The 23,972-nt window shown below is 36.3% G+C and overlaps 1 protein-coding gene across 2 annotated transcripts in view; it reads left to right on the top strand.

The window, feature by feature from the left end:
• Positions 1 to 23,624, top strand: part of NR3C1 (nuclear receptor subfamily 3 group C member 1) — a 454,994-nt gene extending 431,370 nt beyond the window's left edge. For both annotated transcript variants that reach the window (XM_034960705.3, XM_055112738.2), the window contains exons 5-9: positions 759 to 1,037; positions 2,710 to 2,854; positions 5,929 to 6,059; positions 18,805 to 18,962; positions 19,484 to 23,624. In XM_034960705.3, the coding sequence (XP_034816596.1) occupies positions 759 to 1,037; positions 2,710 to 2,854; positions 5,929 to 6,059; positions 18,805 to 18,962; positions 19,484 to 19,636 (866 nt within the window). In that variant the 3' untranslated portion in view covers positions 19,637 to 23,624. The remainder of the gene's footprint in view (positions 1 to 758; positions 1,038 to 2,709; positions 2,855 to 5,928; positions 6,060 to 18,804; positions 18,963 to 19,483) is intronic.
• The last annotated feature ends 348 nt before the right edge of the window (positions 23,625 to 23,972 follow it).

Genomic DNA, 23,972 nt, shown 5'->3' with positions numbered 1-23,972 from the left:
TATATAATATGAAAATGGCTGCTTTAGGTTTATAGAGTAATCAATATAAATCTTCCTTATAAAAGGGAAATTTCCCACTTATAATTTATGTAATGTAAAGTTTTTCATTTCATCTTCCCAAATGTTTTTAGTCCCACGCAGTATTTATGTTAGTACCTATGTAAAGGTGAAAAGTGAATTTTTTCTACTGGTAGAACTAATACTATTTTTAGCATGTAATCTGCTGTCATCTTCCTATCTTTATAAGTGGCTTTGAACAAGTGTAAATAGTGTAATTCTCTTCATTATATATACTACCATGATTTAGATTAATCTTAAACCACAGTTTGTAATCCGTTATTCCAAGGTTAGATTTTTTTTTTCAGTTTATAATAAGAGTAATTTGCCTTATATAACCAATGAAATTGTTGCATTTAGAGTGAAAGTGAGATAAAAAAAATTTATAGAAGAATTTACAAAAGTTATTTACTCAGATTGTTTTAACATACCGTTATAATACTTTGTATAAGGAATAACTCTAATGAAGTTTCTGGCCTATTTGTAGGCAAAATTAATTGGGAATAGGTTCCTCTGGATCTTTTGCTTTCAGAAAAAAAAAAGTTTTTTCTCCTTTTCCATGTCACTTTATCATAATTGCTAAATAAAATATTTCTCCCATCTTAATAGTTTTAGAAAGTAAAAATACTTCTTGAATAAACTATGTAGCGCAGACCTTCCCATTACAGTTCATTTCTATGTATTTTTTTAAATACCCACAGCTCGAAAAACAAAGAAAAAAATAAAAGGAATTCAGCAGGCCACTACAGGAGTCTCACAAGAAACCTCTGAAAATCCTGCTAACAAAACAATAGTTCCTGCAACGTTACCACAACTCACCCCTACCCTGGTGTCACTGTTGGAGGTTATTGAACCTGAAGTGTTATATGCAGGATATGATAGCTCTGTTCCAGACTCAACTTGGAGGATCATGACTACGCTCAACATGTTAGGAGGGCGGCAAGTGATTGCAGCAGTGAAATGGGCAAAGGCAATACCAGGTAAGATGCAAAACATAAAAGAGCAACTATATAAACCTTTGTGTTTTCTTCAGCAAAAACACTTTGGCTTTTATATCATCGTGAGCCCATGGCTTATCTTGTTTCTCTTAGTTCTGGGGACTATGAAGGGGAGAGTCAGGTGAATACAGGTGATAGGGAGTTTATAATAAAACATTTACATTACTCCCTGCTTTTCAAATCATTATGCACAGGATGGTAATTTCACATAGGATGATGTAATATCAGAATTCAAGTTACAAGACTCACTCAAAACTCCTTTTACACTGAAGTTTGGGGAAAGAAAATGTTTTTAGTTAATTCCATTTGTTTTCCTTCATTGTGCCACTTTTAAAAATCAGGTTGTTTGTAAGACTGGTAAACATCAAGTATGTTGATTGTCAAAATTTGTACTAAAGTAGAATGATTTTAACCCTTCACTAAATGAAATGCTACACATTGAATGTAATTTTAAAGATAATTTTAATTAAAAGTTACCCTATTGGAATTTGGTGTGGAATGGCAGAGGTCAATGTTAGTGTCAGCTCTGACTTTAAAGACAGGGAATTGACAAGCCTGTGTTCACGCAAATAGTTAGGGAGAGAGCAAGAAAGTAACCTGACCTCCTGTCATCCTTGTTTTATTAAGGGGGAAAGAGGTGTGAATAGCAGGGCAAATGTTTTGCTTAACTCATTGATTAATACCTCAAGCCAAGATTCTTTTCTGTTTTTTAAAATAGATACATAATAGTTGTACATATTTACTGTACGTATTTATATTTAGGGGGTACATGTAATAATTTAATAAAAGCATACAACGTGTAAGGATCAAATCAGAGTAACTGGGATATCCATCACCTCAAACATTTGTTTGGGGAACATTCCAAATCTTCTCTTTTAGCTATTTTGAAATATAAAGTAAATTATTGTTAACTATAGTCATCCTGTTGTGCTACTGAACACTAAAACTTATTTCTTCTAACTGTATTTTTGCACCCGTCAACCATTCCCGCTTCATCCCCATCACCACTATCTTTCCCGGTCATTGGTAACCGCCAAGCCAAGAATTTTGGCTATTTTTACTATTTAGTTCATGTTTACTTAAGCAGACAAAGGTGACAAAACTGGCTTTTTTTTTTTTTTAATTAAAAGCTATTAAAAAGCACCTAGGGGGCTGGGTGCGATGGCTCACGCCTGTAATCCCAGCACTTTGGGAAGCCCAGGTGGGTGGATCAGTTGAGGTCAGGAGTTCGAGACCAGCCTGGCCAGCATAGCAAAACCCCATCTCTACTAAAATTACAAAAATTAGCCGGGCATGGTGGTATGAATCTGTATTCCTAGCTACTTGGGAGGCTGGCACTGAGAATCACTTGAACCTGGGAGGCGGAGGTTGCAGTGAGCCGAGATGGCACCATTGCACTCCAGCCTGGGTGACAGAGCAAGACTTTGTCTCAATTAAAAAAAAAAACAAAAACAAAAAAAACCACAGAGGGTTTGTGAGTCTTAAAGTGTCAGATGACAGAAGAAAACTGTGTCTACCTAGTATTTAATTTCCGTTTTCTGTTAGGGGTGCCCTTGTTTTGACAGGGCTAATTGATCTCATTGCTCCTTGGCAATTCCCACAGAGATGATCTTCTGAAGAGTGTTGCCTCATACCTTTATTTCTCTTAATTCAGGTTTCAGGAACTTACACCTGGATGACCAAATGACCCTACTGCAGTACTCCTGGATGTTTCTTATGGCATTTGCTCTGGGGTGGAGATCATATAGACAATCAAGTGCAAACCTGCTGTGTTTTGCTCCTGATCTGATTATTAATGAGTAAGTTGTATGTGTGTCATTTTCCCTATATTCATAGGGTATCTTTAACCAGCTGATGTTTTCCTGATTGACTGCTATTGTGATAATTCAGGACTGAAACAATCCTACTAGGTATCTAGGATCTAGGCAAACTGGAAATAGAGTTATGAGTGCTTGGGGCAGGACAAGTGTAATGTAAAGCAAATGTACATGTGGCATTATTACTGTCCCAGGACATGTTTGAGGATATTTAACAGCATATCTGAGGTTAGTAAAGTCTGTCGCAAGCAACAACGAATCTTACTGTGATATTATTTACATAACCCTATTCCAGAAAGAAAAAGGAGCATGGTAAAACTCATGTGGATTCAGTGGGGACAATTGTAGATGAGGATATCTAGGCTGATGGGGTGGGACATATGGACCCAGACACAAGAGGTATCTCTTTGCATGGCAAGGCTCACCCAGTGTCTATGGTTTAAGAATATGGGAACAAATTTGTTTTGTTTAACTGAGAGAAGACCAAGCCTTTAAGATTTTATAAATCAGCTATTCTCTTATCCTCTAAGCTTATTCCTGTGTCTGCGAAATACTTCAGGTGTCCATTTCCCCTTACCTCATTGCAGTTGTTTCCTCACTCGTTTTCTCCCTCCAATGTAACGTTCATCATGTTGGCTAATGTTTGCTTCCTCAAGCACAGTCTGACTGCATCACATATCTCCCCAGTACACAGATTGTCTTCAGTATCTTCCCACTGACCCTCCAGTACATATTCTGCATGATTTCAGGCTTTCCAGAATCTGACCTCACTTCCTCTCCCATTGTTTTCCTTCACACACTCTTCATTCCCATCCATCCTTTCTAGCATACTCTTAGACTCTTGGTGTTCACATCACCAGATACACAGCAGAGAAGTCACATCCTAGTTACTCTCACTTTCTACCTTGTATTACTACTTTTCGTACCCCTAGCTTATTGCTATTAGTACAGTGTAAACAGGGAGTTCACACACACATACCCCTGGTCTAAGAAGAATAAAAAATGAAGGAGATTTCTGTTTGTATAGAAAACAGAAGTCACCTTGACTTTTATTGCCAAAAAGAGGACTGTTCAAACTACTGCATCACAATGTAACAAGATTAGGTAGTTGGATCCAATTTTAAATTAACTGGTAAATATATTTAGTTTCTGGGGAAACTGAAGACATTATTACTCATCAGAATCCTACCATGCTGTTTAAAAAATACCATGTTGGCAGTATTTGTTTTTTAGTCACTTTCTAATATGTAATTTGAAGGCATTTAAGTGGAATTAAAAGCATAAACAGATTTGTATGAAACACCAACTTATCCTGGTTTATAAAACTAACCTAATTTAGGGTTTTTATTATTAGGGCATTCAGATTTAGCTTTAAGCAGTCACAGCAAAATCTAATCATGCCACATACATTCCTTACATAAAGTGGGATTTATAATTTTTTTTCCTCAACAGATTTACATTAGTTTCATTTTCATTAAGGGATATGTACTTCCTATTCTTGTGTTCTCATGCTGCTGCCTAAAAGATGGGCAGTCCTCCACCTTTTTCTTTTTTTTTTTTTTTTTTTTTTGAGACGAGTCTTACTCTGTCACCCAGGCTCAAGTGCAGTGGTGTGATCTTGGCTCATGGCAACCTCTGCCTCCAGGGTTCAAGTGATTCTCTGCCTCAGCCTCCCGAATAGCTGGGATTACAGGCGCACTCCACCACACTTGGCTAATTTTTTGTATTTTTAGTAGAGACGGGGTTTTGCCATATTGGCCAGGCTGGTCTTGAACCCCTGACCTCAAGTGATCCACCCACTTTGGCCTCCCAAAGTGCTGGGATTACAGGTGTGAGCCACCGCACCCAGCCCTCCACCCTTTTTTCTTAGCCCACTATGTTTCCATACTGCTCTGGTGTCTGTGACAGGCAGATATTGCATATCAGAAAGTATGCATTCAAGTTCTGACCCTCTATAGAGCTGTCAAACAGTCTGTCATGGTTGCCCTTAGGTCAGAACGTTGTGGGGAAAAAAAAAATTGTTGTTGTTTTTACAGCCAACAAGAATGAGTTTTTACTTATTCTACTACACTATAACTTTGTTGAAATTTTCAGTTATATGAGTATAACCATGTACAAGAAACTAAAGGAAAAAAAGGTGCCTCCCAGAAAAGGAGTGCTTTACCTACTATTAAGGACTAGGGAGGTGCCTCTTCGGTAAGAGCAGATTTTAAATTTGAAGAGCCTCTGATCACTTTGGCAGCATATAAGTCATGTCTAATTTATTTTATATAAAGGAATAAACCACATATTCAGTAGAGAAAAATAATAACCTCTCTGTTGTTAAGTCCAAGATGACTTTCTGTCAGAAACTTAAAAAAAAAAAAAAAATCTTGAAGCATTTTAAAAGCTGTGAACTGGGCCCAGTTTCGGGCTCTTAGTGTCATTTCACAAGTCAGGAAACTTTAGAGACCTATTTGAAAATCATAGGTATGTAATGACTTCAGAATCATAAGCAAGAATTGGTTTAGTACCTTTAGTTTAAAGAATATTAAGGCATATGCCTGTCAGAGGCAGATTTTGAGCATCAGAAGTCTAGAATCAAGTTCTAGGTCTCGCCCTCTGCATAACTGTGAACAGTGTCACACATTTTTGTCTTTAGGATGGAATGCTGTGAAAAAATTTACCTTTAAAAATCAAGTGTGTAGGACCTAAAACTGTCGTCTAATTGACCGTATTCAAATGATAAACCTTGATTTAAATGAGCAACTAGTAATAAGTTCTATAAGAATTCTAACACTTTAATTAAATAATAAAATAATACATGGCATGCATGATAGAAAATAATATCTCCACTGTTACATTAGATTATTCATTAGTCTATTTAAACAGCCAAGATGCAGGAAGTTTAAGGAAAGTTCTCCAAAATTCTGATTTTATAGGGAATTAGCAATAATATTATTGCAGTAGTTGTTTTTCTTTATGAGTTCATAGTTTTGCAAAACAAAACAAAAATGTGCTTTTTGGGGGGAAGTAGCAGTATTTCTAACTAATACCCTGCTATTTATCTTTCACAGGCAGAGAATGACTCTACCCTGCATGTACGACCAATGTAAACACATGCTGTATGTTTCCTCTGAGTTACACAGGCTTCAAGTATCTTATGAAGAGTATCTCTGTATGAAAACCTTACTGCTTCTCTCTTCAGGTTGGTAGAACACCTTTTCACCTTATGTCAAAAGCATGAAATATGAAGGCCTAGAAACAAAGGTTAATTTATATACATAGTACTAATAATTATACCAAGTCTACTATTATTTCCTACTAGTCAGATGATTTTTATGAATGTAAAATATTAGAAAGGCACAGTAAGTGATACCAAGATTAATAAGACAAATAGGTATGGCAGAAACAGAGAGGTATATGAGCTGCATAGGGATCTCTGTTGATAAGAATCTGTGTAGACTTTTTTCTCCTTCCTTCCTTTGATCTTTGATCATGGGAAGACATGGAAAAAGAAAGCTAACTACAGTGATTTTGTCTACTACACTGTTATTTGGTTAAAAATTTTAGTTTCCTAATGAGTATTAGCATGTATAAGAAATTATGGGAGAAAAAGGCACATCCTAGAAAAGGTATGCTTAATTACTATTGGGGATTGGTTAACATAGCATGGGAGCTGGATTGTCAGAGATTCATTATCTAGAAAATGGCAACAAGAGTTTATAAAACAAACTTCTGTGAGATTACTTTTTAGCTAGCAAAGACAAAGATGTCCTTCAGTAGGTGAAGTGATAAACTATGATACATCCAGATGATGGAATACTATTGAGGACTAAAAAGAAAGAAGCTGTCAAGCCATGAAAACACATGGAGGGACGTTAAATGCATATTACTAAGTGAAAAAAGCTAATCTGAAAGGGCTACATACTGTGTGATTCTAACTATATAACATTCCATAAAAGGCAAAACTGTGAAGACAGCAAAAAAAATCAGCGGTTGCCAGGGTTTAGAAGGAAGGGAGGGATAAATGTGCAGAGCACAGAGGATTTTTAGGGCAGTGAAAATACTTCGTATGATACTATAATGGTGGAAACATGTCATTATACATTTATCCAAACCCAAAGAATGTCCACCACCAAGAGTGAACCCTCAACTATGGACTTTGGGTGATGTGTGGGACAGGAGGTATAAGAAAAATCTCTGTACCTTCCTCCCAATTTTGCTGTGAACTTAAAACTGCTCTAAAAAAAGTCTTTTTTAAAAAAAGCTCTATGAACTAGTTGGTATTATAAACCTTAGGCCATTTCAAGTAAAAATTACATATCAATGTTTATTAAATACTGAGTTAATAGCTGAATACCTCTTTCATATACAAATAAGTACATTTGCAATTTTTTAAAAAGTCTTAATTCCATTAGTAACTGTGGTTTCATAGTTGCCAAATAACTGTAAGCTATGGATGTTGCACAAGACTGTGATTTTATTTAATCATTTCATATCTATTTAAACATTTCCAAAGCGCACATTCATCTTAATGTTTTCACACTATTTTTGCTCAACAAAAAGTTATTTTATGTTAATGGATATAAGAAGTATTTGGATATAAGAAGTATTAATAATATTTCAATCAAGGCAAGAGAACCCGATAAAGATCATTGCTAGAGACGTTTAATGTTACCTGTAGCAGTACACTTGTTAAAGAAGTGATTAAGCAGTGACATAAAATTCTGATCATAGCTTTGATTGATACCATGAAGGTATAATTCAGTGCCTAGATACTAACAAACAACTTTACTTGTTTAAAAAAAAAAAGAATGGTTTCAATTGTATACATCCCAGACTAATTGAGCTATATGATTTTTTTCATTGTAAATAATATCACGAGTTCTTCTTGTTAAAAAATAATAGAATCATAAGGATGGAAATATATACCTTAAGATATAGACTTCTACTATGATAGACTACTGGAATAGGTATATAATCTCCCACCAAAAATGCTAGACTAAAAAAATTAAGAACTAAGTGAAGGCAGGAACCTACAGAGATAAGTGGAACTCAAGCCAACTTGCTCTTTGACGGCATTTGTAGAACCTGGTAAATTAATTTGTAGAACCTGGTAAATTAGTAAGTTTACGTAAGTTGGGGTTTTTTTAAGTTTATAATCTTTTTTAAAATGATTTCAATAGGTTTTTGGGGAACAGGTAGTGGTAGGTTACATGAATAAGTTCTTTAGTGGTGATTTCTGGGATTTTGGTGCACCCATCACCCGAGCAGTGTACACTGTACCCAATGTGTAGTCTTTCATCCCTCATCCCCTCCCCAACCCTAGTCCACAAAGTCCATAATATCATTCTCATGCCTTTGCATCTTCATAGTTTAGCTCCCACTTAGAAGTGAGAACATGCAATATTTGGTTTCCCATTCCTGGGTTACTTCACTTACAATAATGGTTTCCAGTTCCATCCAGGTTGCTGCAAATGCCATTATTTTGTTCCTTTTTGTGGCTGAGTAGTATTCCATGGTATATATATACCACATTTCCTTTATCCACTCGTTGATTGATGGGCATTTGGACTGGTTCTGTATATTTAGTAAGTTTAAAAACAAGGGATGGAAATATAAATGCAGTTGAAAAGGCAGTGGATGGATCTAAAAGCAGATTGGACACATTTGAAGAAACACTTGAAATGTATATTTGAAAAAATCAGCCAGAATACAATTGTTTTTAATGATTGTGTATATGTTTGTGTATATAAACCACAAGGGAAATTTGTAGGTACTGAAAATCACAACAGGAAAATGGCAACAAAGCTATAGAAACTGGAAAAGCAATGACTTTTCTTAGATCCCTCAGAGAATGGAGGTCATAGGACAAACCACCACTTCAAAATCTAGAAGAATAGACAAATACAGAGAAACAGCCAAGATCAGCTTACTGGGAAAAGATGCCACTGAAGCCAGGAAGACTATGGCAATTTTGATGAATTGCTGGAGGCTGAGTGAGGACTAGTTTCAGAGTTAAAAACTCCCGGGGACCCAGTCTTAGTGGGGGTTTCCTGCAATTTCTTGGGTTTACCCCACAAAATTTCTAACTTCCAGAAACTCCACAAGGTTCTTATGGTGAAGATGCAAGAAAAATTCCCTCCTTTTTCTGGTAGGAGTAGAGGGAAGGTAAAATTTGGAAATATGTAGCAGAGTGTTCACAACAAAAGGCCGGCCCTGTAAGGAAAACTAATTCAACAGGCCCTTATGTGACCTGGGGGAAAAGCAAATAGAGGATTCTAGCCCTTCCTTAGCCTTCTTGTCTCATTTCTGAAAGTCACAGCCCAGGGATTCAGACCTACTAAAAAAAACTGAGATTTAATCATAAAGATTAAAAAACAATTCCCCTCCCCCTCCCCAACACCTTACCACCATATAAACAGGGCTCCAGGATAAAATAACAGTGGATTACAACTGAGAGAGCTGCAAGACACAAGCTGTTTAAGGAGTTCTTAGGAAACCCAAAAACAACAGAAGAAAAAGTAAATAAAAACAAGGAAACTAGAGGAAACTGAAGCCTCCAGTACCTACAATTATGGCAAACATTAAATACAGCCCAGCTCCTAGCCAGATTAGCATGAAACCTCACACTAAAAGTCTAATTACTTCAGTTTTGATATATCATGTCCAGCTTTCAGCAAAAAAACTACAAGGCATGCTAAAAGGCAAGAAAAACCCACGGTCTGAAGAGACAAAACAAGCATCAGAAGCAGTCCTCAGATATGACACAAATATTTCAATTATCAGATAGGGAATTTACAATACCTATGATTAGTAGGTTAAAGGCTCCAATGGAAAAAAGTAGACAACATGCAAGAAGTGATGTACGCAGAGAGATGGAAACTCTAAAAATAAATGCTAAGGAATGCTGTAAGGAAATGCAGAATGATGTTGATGGGCTCATCAGTAGACTGAGCACAGCCAAGCAAAGAGTCAGTGAGCTTGAAGATAGGTCAAAGGAAATTCCCCCAAACTCAAATGCAATATAAACATAGTAGACATTAATCCAGCTGTATCAGTAATTACTTTAAATTTGAATGCTCTAAGTACACCAATCACCTATTTTTTTAACTAGGAGGTGAAAATAAAGTTTGCCACCAGATGCTCACTAAAAAATTATTAGAGGATATACTTAGGCTAAAGAAAAGTAATCCCAGCCAGGCGTGGTGGCTCACACCGGTAATCCCAACACTTTGGGAGGCTGAGGCAGGCAGATCACGGAGTCAAGAGATCAAGACCATCCTGGCTTACGTGGTAAAACCCCATCTCTACTAGAAATACAAAACTTAGCTGGGGGTGGTGGTGCACGCCTGTAGTCCCAGCTACTCAGGAGGCTGAGGCAGGAGAATCACTTGAACCTGGGACGTAGAGGTTGCAGAGAGCCAAGATAGCACCACTGCACTCCAGCCTAGTGACAGAGGGAGACTCCATCTTAGAAAAAAAATAAAAGTAATCCCATCTTTAAGAAGGACTGAAGAATAACAAAAGTGGTAAATAATATAGATACATTTAAACTGACATTTACTATGTATATAAAATAACAACAGTAACAATTTCCTTGAGGGCTAAAAAGTAGAACTAAAGTAAGTTTCAAGGATGACAACTAGAAATAGGGTATGCAGGGTATGCAAAGTACCAAACCATCGGGGGAAGAGAATACCTAAGAAAAACAATCCAAAAGAATGAAAGACATGAGAGGAGGGAGAAAAAAATGCATAAACAAGGGCATGATAACAGGAAGTAACAGATAAGGTACATTAGTACAGCTAAATTCAAACACATCAGTAGTTTAGTTTCATTAAATATAGAGATGGGGCCAGGTGTAGTGGCTCACACCTATAATCCCAGCACTTTGGGAGGCTGAGGTGGGCAGATCACTTGAGGTCAGGAGTTCGAGACCAGCCTGACCAACATGGCGAAACCCCGACTCTACTAAAACTATAAAAAGCCGGGTGTGGTGGTGGTGCATGCCTGTTATCCCAGCTACTCGGGAGGCTGAGGCACAAGAATCATTTGAACCTGGGAGATGGAGGTTGCAGTGAGCCAAGATCGTGCCACTGCTCTCCAAACTGGGTGACAGAGGGACACTGTCTCAAAAATAAAATAAATGTAGAGATGGACTGAATGCTCCAAGCTAATCTGACAGGATTTTAGAAATAATCCAAATTTATGCTATTTTAAAAAAGCTATATCTGAATAAAGATATTGAAAGGCTGAAGTAAAAGGATCTACTTTGCATAGTATAACCCAAGACATGGCCAACTTTTTCTGTAAAGGGCCAGATGGTAAATGTTGTTAGCTTTGCAGTCTCTGTCACAGCTACTAAACTCTGCCCTTGTGGCAGGAACATAGTCATTGACGGTACTCAAATAGAACAGGCATGGCTGTGTTCCAATAAAACTTTATTTACAAATACAGGCTGCAAGTAGGATTTGGCCCATAGGCCAAAGTTTGCTGGCCCCTATATTGACCAAAACAAAACCGAAGGAGCTACATTATTACCAAGCAAAATAGATGTTAAGGCAAAATACTCCTTAAAGCATTTGTTCAGGAAAAATAATTGTAAATATATAGTTTCAAATTACATAATACAAAAATTCATAGAACAAGAATACTTAGATAAATCTAGTAAAAATAATGAGATTTTACTATACCTTTCTTACAAATTAAGCAGACAAAAAAATAAGGATATGGATGTACATTTCATCTCTCTTGGGTCAATACTGAGGTGTGAGATCACTGGGACATAGGTTGAGTGTGTGTTTAAATTTATTTTTAAAATTGCCAAACTTTTCCGCAATTGTTAACATTTACCAGAAATGTATGAGACTTCTTAAGATACGTTCTATATCTTCCTCAGTACTTGGTACTGTCAGCCTCTTTCATCGTAGGTATACTGATGATTAAAGATATTAAGCATCTTTTCATGGGCTTATTGGCCACCTATATTTCTTATTTGGTATTGTGCCTCTTTTAATCTTTTGCCCATTTTTTAACTGGGTTTTAAGAATTGTTCAAATATTCTCAATATGGCCCTTTGCTAAATATATGTTTTGCATGTTTTCTTTAAGTGGATTACATTTACAGTTTTCTTAACAAAATGTAGAGATGAGCAAAAGTGTATAATTTTGAAGAAAGCTTCATGTCTTTGTTTACTAAGAAAGTTTTGCTTAATCCAGGGTTAAAAAGATTTTCTACTATTTGTTTTCTTATAGAAATTCTGTAGTTTCAGCTCACATGCTTAAGTATATGATGCAAGGTAAGGGACAAGGTTCATTTTCTTCCCCAAAATCCATATCTGGTTGCTCCAGAACTTGACTCTCTTTTCCCTATAGAGTTACTTGGCAATTTTGTAGAAAATCAGTTGTTTGTATATGTGTGGGTCTACTTTCAGACTCTTTTTCTTACCCAACGATCTGTATTTCTTACCCAATAATCTGTATGCCTATATTCATATTGATAACATCCTGTCTTGATTACTGTTGCATTACAGTAAATCTTGAAATTTGGTAATATGAATTCTCCAAATCTGTTGTTCTTTTCCAAACTGTTGTTTTGGATATTCTAGTTTCCTTGCATTTCCACTTCCTTTTTTTTTTTTTTGAGATGGAGTCTCACTATTGTTGCCCAGGCTGGAGTGCGGTGGCATGATCTTGGCTCATCGCAGCCTCAGCCTCCCCAGCAGTGGGATTGCAGGCACCCACCATCATGCTTGGCTACTTTTTGTATTTTTAGTAGAGACGGGGTTTCGCCATGTTGGCCAGGCTGGTCTCAAACCCTGACCTCAGGTGATCCACCCACCTTGGCCTCCCAAAGTGCTGGGATTACAGGCATGAGCCACTGTGCCTGGTCTTCCACGTATTTTTTAATTAGCTTGACAATCTCTACCAAAAAGTCTTTTGGGGCTGGGTGTGGTAGTTCATGCCTGTAATTCCACCACTTTGAGAGGCCAAGGCAGGCAGATTGCTTAAGCCCAGGAGTTTGAGACCAGCCTGGGCAAAATGTCGAAACCCTGTCACTACACAAAATAGAAAAAATTAGCCAGGCATGGTAGCTTGTGCCTGTAGTCCCAGCTACCCAGGAGGCTGAGGAGGGAGGTCAAGGCTGCAGTGAGCCATGATCATGCCAGTGCACTCTAGCCTGGGCAACAGAGTGAGACTCTGTCTCAAAAACACAGTCTGATAGAATTTTTATTACGATAGCCTTGAATCTATAGATCCATTTGAAAATAATTAACATCTTAAATTTCCAATTTCCGGCCGGGCGCTATGGCTCACGCCTGTAATTCCAGCACGTTGGGAGGCCGAGGTGGGCAGATCATCAAGTCAGGAGTTCGAGACCAGCCTGACCAACATGGTGAAACCCTGTCTCTACTAAAAATTCAAAAAAATTAGCCAGGCGTGGTGGCACATGCCTGTAGTCCCAGCTACTCAGGAGGCTGAGGCAGGAGAATTGCTTGAACCTGGGAGGCAGAGGTTGCAGTAAGCCGAGATTGTGCCACTGTACTCCAGCCTGGGCAACAGAGTGAGGCTCCATCTCCAAAAAAAAAAAAAAAAAAAAAAAAAAATTCCAGTTGTTGAGAAAGAATAGGAATTCCAGCTTTGGAGGAGTGGGGAGACCATCAAATCCTCTTTCCAGAAATACTACTAAAATACTACGAAGCAGAGTATAGTTCCACAAATATTCTTCTGTAAAGAGACTCACAGTACATATTTGTCTTTGTAGGCCATATAGTCCCTGTTGCAATTTCTCAATTCTACAGTTATAACAGGAAAGCAGCTATATACAGTATGTGAATACTTGTGTTCTAATACAAATTTATTTGCAAAATCAGGAAAATGGCTTGAAATGGTTTAAGATCTAGTTTTCTGACTAGATCATGGTATATAATCTTTTCCATATATATTTTGAATTTGGTTTGCTAATATTTTGCTGATCATTTTTATATCTCTCTTTATGAAGGATGCTGATCTACAACTTTCTTTTCTTGTGATATCTTTTTCTGGCTTTGCTACCAGGGTAGTACTAGCCTCTTAAAATGAGTTGAGAAGTATTTTCTGTTTTCTTAAAGAGTTTATAGAGTATTGATCTTATTTATTCTTTAAATATTTGATACATGTTACCAGTGAAGCCATCTGGGTCTGTGTTTTCTTTCAGGGAAGATTTTTAATTATTTGCTTATTTGTTATATAGATCTATTCAGAATTTATATTTTTCCTTGACATAGTTTTGTAATTTGTGTGTTTCTATGAAATGAGCCATTTTGTCTGAGTTGTCTAACTTGGGCATAAAGTTGTTTGTAATCCTTTAAATTTTGTAGGATCCATAGAGGTGTCCCCTCCATTATAGATTTTCATAATTTGTGCCTGATCATCTTTTTTTCATGGTCAGTCTAGTTAAAAATTTATCAATTTTGTTGGTCTTTACAAAGAACCAATTTTTAGTTTCATTGAAATTTTTAGTTTCATTGATTTTCTCTTTTTGTTTCCTATGTCATTGATTATTATTTCTTTTTTTCTGCTTGCTTTTCATTTAATTTGTTCCTCTTTTTCTAGTTTAAGGTAGAAGCTTCCATTGTTAGTTGAAGACCTTATTTTCTTATATAGATGTTTAAAGCTATAAATTTTTTCTATATTTTCATTCATTTCATTTTCTAATGTCCTTCATGATTTTTTTCATTGACCCATGTGTATTGCTTAATTTTTATGTATTTGGGGATTTGCCATATCTCTTCCTATTCATTTCTAATTTAATTCCATTGAGGTAGGAGTTACATTGAAGGACTCTAATATTGAATGACTCTAATAAGTCTTCTGAGACTTTTTTAGGCACTTGCATATGGTCTATCCTGAGTGTTCCATGAGTGCTTGAAAAAAAACTTACTGTGCTCTTGTTAAGTAGAGTTTTATGAACATCAGTTAGGTCAAGTCGATTGATAGACTAGTTTAAGTTTTCTGTATCTTTGCTGATTTTCTGTCTAGTTGTTCTAGATCCTACAACTTTGTCTACATCCTTGCCAGAGCTTGGTATGGTTTTTTTATTATTGCTATCCTAGAGAGTATGTAGTTGACCCTTGTGACTTGCCATGCATTTAATGACTGCCCATGTTCATAGCAGCATTATTCATAATAGCAAAAAAAACTTTTATCATATGCTTTTGTGCCTCAAGATCATATATTTTTCGTTTTTAGTCACTAATATGGTATAGTGGTATAATATACTGTTTAATTTCTGAGTAATTGACTAGCCTTTCATTCCGGGGATAAATCCTATTTGGTTATGATATAGTATCCTTTTTACATATAGCTGAATTCATTGTACTAAAATTTTGGTATTTTTGCATCTAAATCCATGAGGGATATATTCTATAGCTTTGGTGTTATGATAATATGGTATTATTTCTTTCTTAAACGTTTGGTAAAACTCAGCAGTGAAGCTGTCTTGGTTTGTTTGGAGCCTTTTTTGTAGAAAGGTTTTCAAGTACAAGTTCATCAAATGTTTACTGATAATATGTTTATTCTTGAGTGAGCTTTGTTGGTTTACATCTTTGAAGGAATTTAACTGTTTCCTTCAAATGTTGAATTTATTGGTATAAAGTTAAGTTATTCATAATATTCCCATAATATCCTTCTAATGGCTCCAGTATCTCTAGTGTTATTCCCTTTCATTCCCGACATTGGTATTTAATATATTCTTGCTTTTTTTTTTTTTTTTAATCGGTCTGGCTAAAAGTTTTTCAGTTTTACCGATGTTTTCATAGAACCAGCTTGGTCTTGATTTTGTTGTTGTTTGTTTATGCATGTTCTTAGTTATTCGTTTCTACTCTTTATCCTTTCCATTTTTCTTGTGTTTAGGGTAGAAGCATATATAATTAATTGAGACCTTTCTTTTAGGGTAGAAGCATATATAATTGAGACCTTTCTTTTCTAATCAAAGCTTTTAATGCTGTAAATTTTCTAAGTACTGTCTTCATTGCATCCCACACATTTTGATATGCTGTGTTTTCAGTACTAGAGATTTTTAATTTTATGATGCCTTATTTAATCCATAGCTTACTAAATGTCAAATTCCAAACATTTGGGTTTTTCTACAGATATGTTTGTTACTGACTTCTATTTTAATCTCATTTTTGTCAGACAGCATTCATTGTATGACTTAATCCTCCTAAATGTATTCAGACTTGTTTTATGTTCTAGATTAATGTTCTGTGTATACTTGAAAAGAATGCAAGTTCTTGGGTAGACTGTTTCAGAAATGTCAGTCAAATTTAAGTCTTGTTTATTCTTATTGATTCTGAGACAAAGGTGTTTATAATGGTAGATTTGGCTGCTATATCTCTGACATTGCCAAATATCCCCTTGGAGGCAAAATCTCCCCCTCCCTTTTGAGAACCACTGATCTATGTAGCCTTTTTTCTGGGACTAATTTAGCCTTGCTTCTGAGATGTGGCCCCTAGGTCTCTACTGAATGCCCTGCATATTTAATTAGATCTTTCTTTCTTAATTAGATCTTTCTTTCCTCTATGGCCTCAAGGGATTTCACGCTAAGTATGCACAAATTTTTATTCAGCCGAAGACTGTACAGATTTCTGGAGGCCTTTCTTTGTGTACCTCCTTCGTTTCCAGTAGTCTGACCCATAAATTGTACAGATTTCTGGAGGCCTTTCTTTGTGTACCTCCTTCGTTTCCAGTAGTCTGACCCATAAATTAAAGCTGCTTTAGCCTCCCCAAACTTCAATCTCTTTCTCCTCAACCCAGCAAGATTGCTAGACCCTGGGTTCCCTTTCCCTTCACTGCAGTATGATAATTACTTTCAAGCACAAAGGTTTAGAATTAAGATTTCTTACTCCTGGGCTAGGTATGGCTTACCGTATTTGTTTCTCTTTTCCTAGGGATCATAATCATGTATTGCTTGTTGTCCAGTTTTCCAGTAGGAGGGGAATTCCAGGCTGTACTTACTTCCTGCAGCCAAAAGAGGAAGTAATGTTAGTGATTTCAATATTAAAACATTAAAAAAAAAATTTAAGATGGATGAAATTCTTTTATATGCATATTGAATTGGGCTTCACCATAGTTATTTTTAGAATTAGGACTAACCAGCAGGGAAAAAAACTATAAGCCATCACTGTTTTACAATTTTGCAATAATTAGATTTTCTGTAGTATAGTAATGTGTAAAATTAACCCATTGTTAATATAGAATGCTGTTATCACTCCTGATTAAGCGGTCTTCATTTTCATGTTAATACTGATGTCTTGTAATGCTTTATGGAATCAAACATTTTCATACATATTCATTAGTCTAATTCTAATCCTAATCCAATGAAAAAGAGCAGGAAAGATGCTCAAGGAGGTTATATTCAAGTCCACATGGCAAGTAAGAAATAAGACTACTCGGCTGGGCATGGTGACTTACTGCCTGAAATCCCAGCACTTTGGGAGGCCAAGGTGAGCAGAATTGCTTGAACCTGGGAGGCGGAAGTGGCAGTGAGCTGAGATCATGCCAATGCACTCCAGCCTAGGCAACACAGCAAGACTCTGTCTCGGAAAAATAATAATAATAATAAGACTTCTCGAAGCTCCTAAATCCATAGCTTTTCCTCTATACCAGCATCTTCTAAAAATGTCAGCAGCAGTGAAGTTTCAGTTTGGGAAATAATGCATTTCCCCTCTCTGGAAAGTGCACAGTTATATCTCCAAGAAGTACTGAAATTCAGAAGTCTGCCTAATATGTATTAAACATTTAGCTTTTCTCAAACTTTGACCACCAAATCCTTTGTCTCACTCTAACCATAGTTAACACAGAATCAGTGTTCCCAGGAGCACACTGTGAAAAATGTAGCACTCTACAAAAGTCCTAATCTCCACAGGATTAAGTGAAACCATGATTAACCCTCTGTTCCTTGTCCTTATTAGTACCATTTTCTGAAGAGTAATGTATCCCCCCAAAACTTTTGTACTAGTTTCACTAACCAGAATCCATGTACATAAGGAAGGACAGATATTTGCTCCCTACTAAGACATATCTATTAGCTACATTAAAAAAAGTATTGCATGCCGATTTTAAAGTTATAATTAACTGGTGATATCACAGATATTCTAAGATATAATTGCTGGAATAAACACTGTTGTTGAAGCCTTCTATCTATCTCAATACTAGAATTAAACTCAAGTGCAGAATGGCAGACAAAGTTAACTAAAAATCACTGTATTATTTCATTTGGTCCTCCAAATAGCTTTGTGAGCTAGGGAGGAGAAGGTGTATCATCACCACTTCCATTTTATAGATGAGAAATCAAGTGATTTACTCAAGGTTAAGTCCTCCAATTCTTTGTTATCCTGCATTTTCTCTTGGCTGTAGTTTAATAATCCTAAGAAAATGCTTATATTTTAGGGTGCAGTAAGAGTACATAAACAATGTTAAATGCCCATCTTGCATGTGTAAAAAGTTATAGCAAGAAATCTGGCTGGGAATGGTGGCTCACACCTGTAATCCTGGCACTTTGGGAGGCCGAGGCAGGAGGATTGCTTGAGCCCAGGAGTTTAAGACCAGCCTGGGCAACATAGGGAGATCCTGTCTCTACAAAAAAATTTAGCCAGACACAGTGGCTTGTGTCCTAGCTACTCAGGAGGCTGAGGTGGGAGGATCACTTGAGCCAAGGAGGTCAAGGCTCCAGTGAGCTATGATTATGCCACTCAGACATGGTGGCTTGTGCCTACAGTCCTAGCTACTCAGGAGGCTGAGGTGGGAGGATCACTTGAGCCAAGGAGGTCAAGGCTCCAGTGAGCTATGATTATGCCACTGCACTCCAGCCTGGATGACACAGTGAGACCCTATCTCAAAAAAAAAAAAAAAAAGAAAAGAAAAGAAAAAGAAAATCCTTTAATTGACTTCATCTTAACCTTTTAGTTCCTAAGGACGGTCTGAAGAGCCAAGAGCTATTTGATGAAATTAGAATGACCTACATCAAAGAGCTAGGAAAAGCCATTGTCAAGAGGGAAGGAAACTCCAGCCAGAACTGGCAGCGGTTTTATCAACTGACAAAACTCTTGGATTCTATGCATGAAGTAAGTGTCAAACATAAAGCCAAATATAAGAGTTTTCTGGGACAAAGTATGTTTTGATTAGTGAATATAATTATATATCAAATGCGCCCCCACCCCCGCCCCGCCCCCAGTTTGTGGATGTTGGTGATAGCTTGAGTTCAACTTATGAACTTCAGTTTTGTAGACATTTTTCCTAAGGCCAATTATGAAATATCCTTTCACCTAGTCATGTGTATATAAAATCACCATGTTATTACAGAATTTAGTAACACTGTTTTTAAAAAGTATGATTAATCCATTAAATTAGAATAATGCACCCTTCATATATTATTCATGAAATACTCAATTCTATATAATTCTACATACAATCAAAGAAATATAAAATGTGTTTTGTACGGAAGTGCTTATTTTTCATCTGGGGAATTCCAGTGAGATTGGTATATTCTAGGCCAGATAATTTTTTCAAAATAGAGGACAACAAACATGAGATGTTCCCACTGACCAATTTGGAAGCCTGATCATTACTATATCTTCTCTTGCAGGTGGTTGAAAATCTCCTTAACTATTGCTTCCAAACATTTTTGGATAAGACCATGAGTATTGAATTCCCAGAGATGTTAGCTGAAATCATCACCAATCAGATACCAAAATATTCAAATGGAAATATCAAAAAACTTCTGTTTCATCAAAAGTGACTGCCTTAATAAGAATGGTTGCCTTAAAGAAAGTCGAATTAATAGCTTTTATTGTATAAACTAAACTATCAGTTTGTCCTGTAGAGGTTTTGTTGTTTTATTTTTTATTGTTTTCATCTGTTGTTTTGTTTTAAATACGCACTACATGTGGTTTATAGAGGGCCAAGACTTGGCAACAGAAGCAATTGAGTCGTCATCACTTTTCAGTGATGGGAGAGTAGACGGTGAAATTTATTAGTTAATATATCCCAGAAATTAGAAACCTTAATATGTGGATGTAATCTCCACAGTCAAAGAAGGATGGCACCTAAACCACCAGTGCCCAAAGTCTGTGTGATGAACTTTCTCTTCATACTTTTTTTCACAGTTGGCTGGATGAAATTTTCTAGACTTTCTGTTGGTGTATCCCCCCCCGTATAGTTAGGATAGCATTTTTGATTTATGCATGGAAACCTGAAAAAAAGTTTACAAGTGTATATCAGAAAAGGGAAGTTGTGCCTTTTATAGCTATTACTGTCTGGTTTTAACAATTTCCTTTATATTTAGTGAACTACGCTTGCTCATTTTTTTCTTACATAATTTTTTATTCAAGTTATTGTACAGCTGTTTAAGATGGGCAGCTAGTTCGTAGCTTTCCCAAATAAACTCTAAACATTAATCAGTCAATCATCTGTGTGAAAATGGGTTGGTGCTTCTAACCTGATGGCACTTAGCTATCAGAAGACCACAAAAATTGACTCAAATCTCCAGTATTCTTGTCAAAAAAAAAAAAAAAAAAAAAAAAAAAAAGCTCATATTTTGTATATATCTGCTTCAGTGGAGAATTATATAGGTTGTGCAAATTAACAGTCCTAACTGGTATAGAGCACCTAGTCCAGTGACCTGCTGGGTAAACTGTGGATGATGGTTGCAAAAGACTAATTTAAAAAATAACTACCAAGAGGCCCTGTCTGTACCTAATGCCCTATTTTTGCAATGGCTATATGGCAAGAAAGCTGGTAAACTATTTGTCTTTCGGGACCTTTTGAAGTAGTTTGTATAACTTCTTAAAAGTTGTGATTCCAGATAACCAGCTGTAACACAGCTGAGAGACTTTTAATCAGAGCAAGTAATTCCTCTCACTAAACTTTACCCAAAAACTAAATCTCTAATATGGCAAAAATGGCTAGACACCCATTTTCACATTCCCATCTGTCACCAATTGGTTAATCTTTCCTGATGGTACAGGAAAGCTCAGCTACTGATTTTTGTGATTTAGAACTGTATGTCAGACATCCATGTTTGTAAAACTACACATCCCTAATGTGTGCCATAGAGTTTAACACAAGTCCTGTGAATTTCTTCACTGTTGAAAATTATTTTAAACAAAATAGAAGCTGTAGTAGCCCTTTCTGTGTGCACCTTACCAACTTTCTGTAAACTCAAAACTTAACATATTTACTAAGCCACAAGAAATTTGATTTCTATTCAAGGTGGCCAAATTATTTGTGTAATAGAAAACTGAAAATCTAATATTAAAAATATGGAACTTCTAATATATTTTTATATTTAGTTATAGTTTCAGATATATATCATATTGGTATTCACTAATCTGGGAAGGGAAGGGCTACTGCAGCTTTACATGCAATTTATTAAAATGATTGTAAAATAGCTTGTATAGTGTAAAATAAGAATGATTTTTAGATGAGATTGTTTTATCATGACATGTTATATATTTTTTGTAGGGGTCAAAGAAATGCTGATGGATAACCTATATGATTTATAGTTTGTACATGCATTCATACAGGCAGCGATGGTCTCAGAAACCAAACAAACAGTTTGCTCTAGGGGAAGAGGGAGATGGAGACTGGTCCTGTGTGCAGTGAAGGCTGCTGAGGCTCTGACCCAGTGAGATTACAGAGGAAGTTATCCTCTGCCTCCCATTCTGACCACCCTTCTCATTCCAACAGTGAGTCTGTCGGCGCAGGTTTAGTTTACTCAATCTCCCCTTGCACTAAAGTATGTAAAGTATGTAAACAGGATACAGGAAGGTGGTGCTTACATCCTTAAAGGCACCATCTAATAGCGGGTTACTTTCACATACAGCCCTCCCCCAGCAGTTGAATGACAACAGAAGCTTCAGAAGTTTGGCAATAGTTTGCATAGAGGTACCAGCAATATGTAAATAGTGCAGAATCTCATAGGTTGCCAATAATACACTAATTCCTTTCTATCCTACAACAAGAGTTTATTTCCAAATAAAATGAGGACATGTTTTTGTTTTCTTTGAATGCTTTTTGAATGTTATTTGTTATTTTCAGTATTTTGGAGAAATTATTTAATAAAAAAACAATCATTTGCTTTTTGAATGCTCTCTAAAAGGGAATGTAATATTTTAAGATGGTGTGTAACCCGGCTGGATAAATTTTTGGTGCCTAAGAAAACTGCTTGAATATTCTTATCAATGACAGTGTTAAGTTTCAAAAAGAGCTTCTAAAACGTAGATTATCATTCCTTTATAGAATGTTATGTGGTTAAAACCAGAAAGCACATCTCACACATTAATCTGATTTTCATCCCAACAATCTTGGCGCTCAAAAAATAGAACTCAATGAGAAAAAGAAGATTATGTGCACTTCGTTGTCAATAATAAGTCAACTGATGCTCATCAACAACTATAGGAGGCTTTTCATTAAATGGGAAAAGAAGCTGTGCCCTTTTAGGATACGTGGGGGAAAAGAAAGTCATCTTAATTATGTTTAATTGTGGATTTAAGTGCTATATGGTGGTGCTGTTTGAAAGCAGATTTATTTCCTATGTATGTGTTATCTGGCCATCCCAACCCAAACTATTGAAGTTTGTAGTAACTTCAGTGAGAGTTGGTTACTCACAACAAATCCTGAAAAGTATTTTTAGTGTTTGTAGGTATTCTGTGGGATACTATACAAGCAGAACTGAGGCACTTAGGACATAACACTTTTGGGGTATATATATCCAAATGCCTAAAACTATGGGAGGAAACCTTGGCCACCCCAAAAGGAAAACTCACATGATTTGTGTCTATGAAGTGCTGGATAATTAGCATGGGATGAGCTCTGGGCATGCCATGAAGGAAAGCCACGCTCCCTTCAGAATTCAGAGGCAGGGAGCAATTCCAGTTTCACCTAAGTCTCATAATTTTAGTTCCCTTTTAAAAACCCTGAAAACTACATCACCATGGAATGAAAAATATTGTTATACAATACATTGATCTGTCAAACTTCCAGAACCATGGTAGCCTTCAGTGAGATTTCCATCTTGGCTGGTCACTCCCTGACTGTAGCTGTAGGTGAATGTGTTTTTTTGTGTGTGTGTCTGGTTTTAGTGTCAGAAGGGAAATAAAAGTGTAAGGAGGACACTTTAAACCCTTTGGGTGGAGTTTCATAATTTCCCAGACTATTTTCAAGCAACCTGGTCCACCCAGGATTAGTGACCAGGTTTTCAGGAAAGGATTTGCTTCTCTCTAGAAAATGTCTGAAAGGATTTTATTTTCTGATGAAAGGCTGTATGAAAATACCCTCCTCAAATAACTTGCTTAACTACATATAGATTCAAGTGTGTCAATATTCTATTTTGTATATTAAATGCTATATAATGGGGACAAATCTATATTATACTGTGTATGGCATTATTAAGAAGCTTTTTCATTATTTTTTATCACAGTAATTTTAAAATGTGTAAAAATTAAAACCAGTGACTCCTGTTTAAAAATAAAAGTTGTAGTTTTTTATTCATGCTGAATAATAATCTGTAGTTAAAAAAAAAAAAAAGTGTCTTTTTACCTACGCAGTGAAATGTCAGACTGTAAAACCTTGTGTGGAAATGTTTAACTTTTATTTTTTCATTTAAATTTGCTGTTCTGGTATTACCAAACCACACATTTGTACCGAATTGGCAGTAAATGTTAGTTAGCCATTTACAGCAATGCCAAATATGGAGAAACATCATAATAAAAAAATCTGCTTTTTCATTATGTGACTCCAACATGCTTTTGTAGAACTTGTACAGTTCCGATTGTCCAATCTGATTTTTGTTTACTGAAAGTAGAGTTACCCTCGCTTCAGGAACCTTAAGATAATATGGTGGGCATTTAAATGTCAGTGTGGCAATGTTCGCCTGCTAATATGGCATAGATTCAAAATAAGCTTAACCCTGGTGCCAAAGACCTGAAGATTATCCCATCCATGCCTCAAATGGTTGTGTGCCAATTACTGCAAAGGGTACTAAGGGAAGGAGAAATTCACTCCTGAGGCTGCTTCAAATGTATGTCTTTATCACAAAAGATGACATTTTATGTAAGCTAATGTTATCTAGTCAA

The sequence above is a fragment of the Pan paniscus genome, chromosome 4 (genome assembly GCF_029289425.2).
Source record: "Pan paniscus chromosome 4, NHGRI_mPanPan1-v2.0_pri, whole genome shotgun sequence".
NCBI classification, from domain to species: Eukaryota; Metazoa; Chordata; class Mammalia; order Primates; family Hominidae; genus Pan; species Pan paniscus.
Note: the sequence above shows the minus strand (reverse complement) of the source record. Positions and strands in the feature narration are given on the sequence as shown.